The sequence below is a fragment of the Salmo salar genome, chromosome 06 (assembly GCF_965601325.2).
Source record: "Salmo salar chromosome 06, fSalSal1, whole genome shotgun sequence".
Classification (NCBI taxonomy): domain Eukaryota; kingdom Metazoa; phylum Chordata; class Actinopteri; order Salmoniformes; family Salmonidae; genus Salmo; species Salmo salar.
In genome coordinates, this window is record NC_138296.1 from 84,286,750 (window position 1) to 84,295,615 (window position 8,866).

Sequence of the window (8,866 nt, forward strand, 5' to 3'; positions counted from 1 at the left end):
GTGATTTACATTGACATCGAACCGGTGCTATAGGGTTGGGGTCAAGAGATGTGGTCCACTGCTTTGTGAAATCTCAACCAATCACAGCAGGCACTTCTTGCAGTTTCTGCTATATTGCATTGTATATTTCTTTCATAAATATTCAGTTAAACATTTTTTTTAAATGTGTGGTTATGTTATCTCATATCAGCCTGAAATGTATTTATAAAATACATTAAAAACAACAAACGTTTTATTTATTTATTTTACTATCAAAAGATTTGGGGCTGGAGCAAAAACATCTGGGGCTGAAGCTCCAGAAGCCCAGACCTAATGACGCCACTGATCAGTCAGTTTACCATCCATTGATACTGTAGAGCGCTGGATTTCCTAGTTTACTCTATTGATAAGCAGACATTTTGTCAGGAGATCCTAGATTTTGGAAATGTATGCAGCTACCTATCCGTCAGGCTCGTGGTTGTGTCGGACTCTGCCTTGTTGTTTATTGGCTAGTTTGAAGGAGAAACTAGGAAGCATGTATTTAGTTGTCGCTTGTCAACATTCTGCTGCTTAAGTTTACTCAAATCAAAAGTTGGAGTTGTAGGTACTCTCGAAATATAAAATGAGGCTCTAAACTTGTTTAGCAAATAGTATTTCTGCAACGGCAGTTGGAGCTGGATTTTCAAGTTGCCAGTCTGATCAACAGCATCACGTGACAATGGATTTGACAGATCTAACACAGTTCAACCTCCGTCACCGATAAAACAACCGGTATGTGGGTGTTGACCATAGTAATCTAATAGAATCGAGCCCTAGCCCTTTATCAGATTAAGTTTTTTCCTCTTTGCATGGATGTTCTATGCTTGGATTATGTTGTCATTCACTCAGAATCAGTCAGTTGCCATACCCACTCATTACCTTGGGCCACTAGGGGCTCTGTGTGTTTCAAATTTGTCATTAATAAAGAAATATATATTTCAATCAATTATTTGAATTACTTTTGATTCTAGGTCAATTACTCTTCACATTCATTAACTAAAATATGTATTTAATTCTAGTCAGGTAATAAACTCAGCAAAAAAAGAAATATCCCTTTTTCAGGACCCTGTCTTTCGAAGGTAATTTGTAAAAATATAACTTCACAGATCTTCATTGTAAAGAGTTTAAACACTGTTTCCCATGCTTGTTCAATGAACCATAAACAATTAATGAACATGCACCTGTGGAACGGTCGTTAAGACACTAACAGATTACAGGCGGTAGGCAATTAAGGCCTTTCTACTGACTCTGAAAAATACCAAAAGAAAGATGCCCAAGGTCCCTGCTCATCTGCGTGAACGTGCCTTAGGCATGCTGCAAGGAGGCATGAGGACTGCAGATGTGGCCAGGGCATTAAACTGCAATGTCCGTGCCCTGAAACGTCTAAGACAGCGCTACAGGGAGACAAGACGGAGAGCTGATCGTCCTCGCAGTGGCAGACCACGTGTAACAACACCTGCATAGGATCGGTACATCTGAACATCACACCTGCTGGACTGGTACAGGATGGCAACAACTGCCCGTTTTACACCAGGAACGCAGTCCCTCCATCAGTGCTCAGGCTGTCTGCAATAGGCTGAGAGAGGCTGGACTGAGGGGTTGTAGGTGTTTCTATGTCAAACCGTTTTGTTATAGTTCGGTCTTCTGTGATGTATATAAAATGTAATTTTGGGATGCAAAGTGAAAATGTAGTACATTTCAACTCTATATCTGACATGGTACATGTGTCTTTTTGTAAGCCCCTAACCATGTGTGTGAGGTGTATACTTTGGTTTCAAAGGAGATTTGTTTAAGACTACCAAGAATAACTCTGACCAGCTGATTTAGCCCACTGCAGTAAAATGTTTTAAGTGTAATGGGTTCCTTAAAAGTTGAGTAATGACAGCACATTGGGGTTTACAGTGTATGCTGCTTCCAAAGTGTTTAATTAAAAAAAATGAATACAAATTTAAAAAGAAATCGACCCTAAAACCTTGAATACCCATCCTTTAAATTGATACAAATATTTTGAAACAAAATATCCCCAAATCCGAAGACACTTAAAATTGTATTCTGTTTACGTAGCTAAGGTAAAAGGATATTTTCTGTGCTTACAAAATGATGGCTAAACCCTCATCCAAAGTACCATTCATAAAGGTTGTGGACAACATTGTAATATCCTTTGTCTCTTGCCACGTATTCACAGGCTAAACAAACAGGTTGAATAAACTCTTCCTGCATTGTCAGGAGGTGGGGCTTGGCATTAAGGTACCTCCTCCAGGTGAAGTAACTTACATACATCTCATCATTCTTGTCCAATTGGAGGAGGAAGTCAGACAGTGCCTTTGCATTAGTAAAGTCATTTACATGAATGAAAGAACCAGCTGGGATAAACTGTTCATAGTTCTCTCTGGGTGGGCCCATGACTACTGGAATGGTTCCTGCTACAAGTGGTCCGTTCACCTTTTCTGTGATATAGTCTCTGTGGATTGAATTCTCAAATGCAAGGTAGAACTTACAGCTAGCAAGGGTTGAGTAATACTCCTCATACTTCAAACGACTCCCTGTAAAAGCAGAACCATAAACATGTATCTTGATGTGTTTGACCAACTCTTGATAGTACTTTGCTCTGGTTCCTGTCCCAGTTGAAGGATTGTTGTTGCTCACAATCCAACAAACCAATTTATCCTTCTTGGGCAGCACAAACTCACTGTCCTTTTCAGTCTTCACGGTTGTCAATTCATTTCACACTGTGATGTCAGCATCTCGTCTATAGCTCAAAGTGAGGTTAAATAGGTTTTCCAGACCTGGTATTCTGGCTGTATTTGTTGGTGATTCCACATGAAACCAGATCCATTTCTGAAAATGTGGACGAGGAGACTGAGGCAGGTTCTTCAGGTCCCAGCTGATGTCTCTGTGAAAAACAACCACTCCCTCTGCTTTGTCATAAAGGGATCTGTCATCTGTCAGAACACAGCTATCGATGTTGAAATGGGTTTTGCAGATTTCAAAATTCCATCTCAAACCCAGTGGCCAGAACCAGAGCAACACAAGCGGCTTTTCCACAGGTTTTTCGGTAGATGACGAAACATCTCCCTTTGCCAAAAATGGCAAATCATCTAATCGAGATGGACATACAGTAGATGTTGGATGAAAGTAAACAAAAAATAATACCACTGAACACAAAACCCCAAGAGCAGCTATCAGAGTTAGATGATGTGTTCGTTTGGAAGTTGTTGATGACATGTTTGTCCTGTAAGAAAGAAACACACCTACATTTTAGACGTTATAAGTGTATAAAAAAGGAACAATGTGAAAATCGACTATGACATCGGTATGAGTTTCTATCTGGTGGGTTAAAAGATTATACAACAGGTGGTTCTAATCCTTAATGCTGATTGGTTCAAACCGCATTTCAGCTGGTGTCTATTCCACAAGTTACCACCAGCTAAATCTATGAAGTTAAAATGCCTATTTTCTCTCTTCCATCTGACTTAAATTCACTCATAATCAGTATATGGTGAGTCATGCAGTTTTTCTGAAGGTTCCTATCAGTTTTTGCTGCACAAACACAGAATAATGACAGTCACTAAGAATAGGAAATCGTAAATGCTATTATTAGCAGTGCTAGCATGTAAAGTGTACTCAAGTTAGTGAACATTATCCTGAGGACAGGTTAGACTGCATAAAGGTGTATGGCTGCATTCTCCTAAACGACGCTAAACTTTTCAACAGAGCGTGTTACGTTTATAGAACGTCTTTAAATCAAGATGTTTTAAACTCTTAACACTGAAATCAGTTTTGAGAAAGAAAATAAACCATTCCTTACCATTAAGAGGCCTCTTGTTAGTGTTAGGGTTGCCATCCATGCACTAGGTTTCAACCAGACTAGTGACGAGGTGTGGCACAACTACGTCATCATGCCTTTTCATGGGAAATGCAAAAGAACGTGTCTGACAACTAGAGGTTGATCCTTTCAGAGCAGTAGGATCTTCTTTCCACTCCTCTCCTCTTTTAACCTCTCTGGGCTAGGCGGGACGAATTCGTCCCACCTACGCAACAGCCAGTTGAATCCCGTGGCGCGATTTTCAAATACCTTAGAAATGCTATTACTTCAATTTCTCAAACATATGACTATTTTACAGCATTTTAAAGACAAGACTCTCGTTTACCTGTTAGGGCTAGGGGGCAGTATTGACACGGCTGGATAAAAAACATACCCGATTTAATCTGGTTACCACTCCTACCCAGTAACTAGAATATGCATATACTTATTACATATGGATAGAAAACACCCTAAAGTTTCTAAAACTGTTTGAATGGTGTCTGTGAGTATAACAGAACTCAAATGGCAGGTCAAAACCTGAGAGATTCCTTTACAGGAAGTGGCCTGTCTGACCATTTCTTGAACTTCTTTTCCATCTCTATCTTTTACTAAGGATCTCTGCTCTAACGTGACACTTCCTACGTCGTCCATAGGCGCTCAGAGCCCGGGAAAAAACAGAATGTCGTCATCCCAGCCCCAGGCTGAAACACATTATCGCCTTTCTCAAGTGGCCGATCAAGGGACACTGGGCTTAGGCGCGTGACCCGACCGCCCCCGCCTTTGTGATTTTTTTCCTCTGTTTGCCGAAAAGGAGATTCCCTGTCGGAATATTATCGCTTTTCTACGAGAAAAATGGCGTAAAAATTGATTTTAAACAGCGGTTGACATGCTTCGAAGTACGGTAATGGAATATTTAGAATTTTTTTGTCACGAATTGCGCCATGCGCACGACCCTTCTTTACCATTTCGGATAGTTTCTGGAACGCACGAACAAAACGCCGCTATTCGGATATAACGATGGATTATTTTCGACCAAACCAACATTTGTTATTGAAGTAGCAGTCCTGGGAGTGCATTCTGACGAAGACAACAAAAGGTAATCAAACTTTTATAATAGTAAATATGATTATGGTGAGTGCTAAACTTGCCGGGTGTCTAAATAGCTAGCCCGTGATGCCTGGGCTATGTACTTAGAATATTGCAAAATGTGCTTTCACCAAAAAGCTATTTTAAAATCGGACATATCGAGTGCATAGAGGAGGTCTGTATCTATAATTCTTAAAATAATTGTTATGCTTTTTGTGAACGTTTATCGTGAGTAATTTAGTAAAATGTTAGCGAATTCCCCGGAAGTTTGCGGGGGGTATGCTAGTTCTGAACGTCACATGCTAATGTAAAAAGCTGGTTTTTGATATAAATATGAACTTGATTGAACAAAACATGCATGTATTGTATAACATAATGTCCTAGGGTTGTCATCTGATGAAGATCATCAAAGGTGAGTGCTGCATTTAGCTGTCTTCTGGGTTTTGGTGACATTATATGCTGGCATGAAAAATGGGTGTCTGATTATTTCTGGCTTGGTACTCTGCTGACATAATCTAATGTTTTGCTTTCGTTGTAAAGCCTTTTTGAAATCGGACAGTGTGGTTAGATTAACGAGAGTCTTGTCTTTAAATAGCTGTAAAATAGTCATATGTTTGAGAAATCGAAGTAATAGGATTTTTAAGGTTTTGAAAATCGCGCCACAGGCTTCAAGTGGCTGTTACGTAGGTGGGACGAATTCGTCCCGCCTAGCCCAGAGAGGTTAATCTAACCACACTATTCCATTACCGTACTTCAAAGCATGTCAACCGCTGTTTAAAATCCATTTTTATGCCATTTTTCTCGTAAAAAAGCGATAATATTCCGACCGGGAATCTCCGTTTAGGTAAACAGAGGAAAGAAAACAAAGCTTTCGGTCGACGCGGGCACGAGCCTGAGTCTGACAGTACTGTAACCAGCCACTACCCAAACGCGCTACTTTTTTTCAGCCAGAGCCTGCAAAGCCACGATTCAGCTTTTTGCCGCCTTCTGAGAGCCTATGGCAGCCGTAGGAAGTGTCACGTAACAGCAGAGATCCTTTGTAATGGATAGAGATGGCAAAGACGGCCAAGAAATGGTCAGACAGGGTACTTCCTGTACAGAATCTTCTCAGGTTTTAACCTGCCATTTGAGTTCTGTTATACTCACAGACACCATTCAAACAGTTTTAGAAACTTTGGAGTGTTTTCTATCCAAAGCCAATAATTATATGCATATTCTAGTTACTGGGCAGGAGTAGTAACCAGATTAAATCGGGTAAGTTTTTTATCCAGCCGTGTCAATACTGCCCCCTAGCCCTAACAGGTTAACCTCACCCTCTCACCGTCCGCCCCTACTCACAAGGCAGGCAATACGCTTGACCTCATCTTTACTAGATGCTGTTCTTCTACTAATCTCACTGCAACTCCCCTCCAAGTCTCCGACCACTACCTTGTATCCTTTTCCCTCTCGCTCTCCTCCAACACTACTCACTCTGCCCCTACTTAGATGGTATTGCGCCGTCGCAACCTTCGCTTTCTCTCTCCCGCTACTCTCTCCTCTTCCATCCTATCATCTCTTCCCTCTGCTCAATCCTTCTCCAACCAATCTCCTGATTCTGCCTCCTCAACACACCTCTCCTCCCTTTCTGCATCCTTTGACTCTCTATGTCCCCATCCTCCCGGCCGGCTCGGTCCTCCCCTCCTGCTCCGTGGCTTGACGACTCATTGCGAGCTCACAGAACAGGGCTCCGGGCAGCCGAGCGGAAATGGAGGAAAACTAGCCTCCCTGCGGACCTGGCATCTTTTCACTCCCTCCTCTCTACATTTTCTTCCTCTGTTTCTGCTGCTAAAGCCACTTTCTGCTACTCTAAATTCCAGGCATCTGCCACTAACCCTAGGAAGCTCTTTGCCACCTTCTCCTCCCTCCTGAATCCTTCTCCCCCCCTCCTCCCTCTCTGCGGATGACTTTGTGAACCATTTTGAAAAGAAGGTTGACGACATCCGATCCTCGTTTGTTAAGTCAAATGACACCGCTGGTCCTGCTCACATTGCCCTACCCACCTCGCTCATCAACACATCCTTGACCTCTGGCTACGTCCCTTCTGTCTTCAAGAGAGCGAGATGTCAACATCTCAATCCCTCCGATGTCAACAACTACAGACCAGTATACCTTCTTTCTTTTCTCTCCAAAACTCTTGAGCGTGCCGTCCTTGGCCAGCTCTCTTGCTATCTCTCTCAGAATGACCTTCTTGATCCAAATCAGTCAGGTTTCAAGACTGGTCATTCAACTGAGACTGCTCTTCTCTGTGTCACGGAGGCTCTCCGCACTGCTAAAGCAAACTCTCTCTCCTCTGCTCTCATCCTTCTAGACCTATCTGCTGCCTTTGATACTGTGAACCATCAGATCCTCCTCTCCACCCTCTCCGAGTTGGGCATCCCCGGCACGGCTCACTCTTGGATTGCGTCCTACCTGACAGCTCGCTCCAACCAGGTGGCGTAGCTAGAATCTATCTCCGCACCACGTGCTCTCACCACTGGTGTCCCCCAGGGCTCAGTTCTAGGCCCTCTCCTATTCTTGCTATACACCAAGTCACTTGGCTCTGTCATATCCTCACATGGTCTCTCCTATCATTGCTATGCAGACGACACACAATTAATCTTCTCCTTTCCCCCTTCTGATAACCAGGCGGCGAATCGCATCTCTGCATGTCTGTCAGACATATCAGTGTGGATGACGGATCACCACCTCAAGCTGAACCTCGGCAAGACGGAGCTGCTCTTCCTCCCGGGGAAGGGCTGCCCATTCCATGATCTCGCCATCACGGTTGACAACTCCATTGTGTCGTCCTCCCAGAGTGCTAAGAGCCTTGGCGTGACCCTGGACAACACCCTATCGTTCTCCGCTAACATCAAGGCGGTGACCCGATCCTGTAGGTTCATGCTCTACAACATCCCCAGAGTACGACCCTGCCTTACACAGGAAGTGGGGCAGGTCCTAATCCAGGCACTTGTCATCTCCCGTCTGGATTACTGCAACTCGCTGTTGGCTGGGCTCTCTGCCTGTGCCATTAAACCCCTACAACTCATCCAGAACGCCGCAGCCCGTCTGGTGTTCAACTTCCCAAGTTATCTCACGTCACCCCGCTCCTCTGCACACTCCACTGGCTTCCAGTTGAAGCTCGCATCTGCTACAAGACCATGGTGCTTGCCTACGGAGCTGTGAGGGGAACGGCACCTCCGTACCTTCAGGCTCTGATCAGTCCCTACACCCAAACAAGGGCACTGCGTTCATCCACCTCTGGCCTGCTGGCCCCCCTACCTCTGCGGAAGCACAGTTCCCGCTCAGCCCAGTCAAAACTGTTCGCTGCTCTGGCATCCCAATGGTGGAACAAGCTCTCTCACGACGCCAGGACAGCGGAGTCAATCACCACCTTCCGGAGACACCTGAAACCCCACCTCTTTAAGGAATACCTTGGATAGGATAAAGTAATCCTTCTAACCCCCCCCCCCCCCCCCCAAAAAAAAAAAAGATATAGATGTACTATTGTAAAGTGGTTGTTCCACTGGATATCATACGGTGAATGCACCAATTTGTAAGTCGCTCTGGATAAGAGCGTCTGCTAAATGACGTAAATGTACATGCAAAAACACTTGTTTTGAGTTTGTGCTACATAAACATTTTAAGAAATAAATTACTTTTCATTGACTGAGTATTTGAGTTCAAAATGCCTTGAGGTTTACAGTATTCTGTACCAGTGTGTGGATTTTATTTTTCGAATATATACAGTGCTTGACTTGGACTGAAAAAGGTGCCGGTACTCATTTTGGGTGCCGGTACTGTTTATATTTAGGTGCAGGAGCGCCACAATACTTTTGAGCTAATATTCTATATGAGGAACAGGAGCTCTAGCAGCAGAACATTTGAGGTGCTGGTAATCTGCTCCGGTGAGCTCCTGCCCAAGTAAAGCACTAAATCTGC

General features: G+C 43.5%; 1 protein-coding gene across 1 annotated transcript; it reads right to left on the minus strand.

The window, feature by feature from the left end:
• Nucleotides 1-1,916: 1,916 nt before the first annotated feature.
• LOC100195769 (fucosyltransferase 9) lies at nucleotides 1,917-3,848 on the minus strand. Its single transcript, NM_001140798.1, is given in 2 exon segments — nucleotides 1,917-3,250; nucleotides 3,827-3,848. A coding segment is annotated over 1 exon segment (1,113 nt). The 5' UTR covers nucleotides 3,244-3,250; nucleotides 3,827-3,848; the 3' UTR covers nucleotides 1,917-2,130.
• Nucleotides 3,849-8,866: the final 5,018 nt, after the last annotated feature.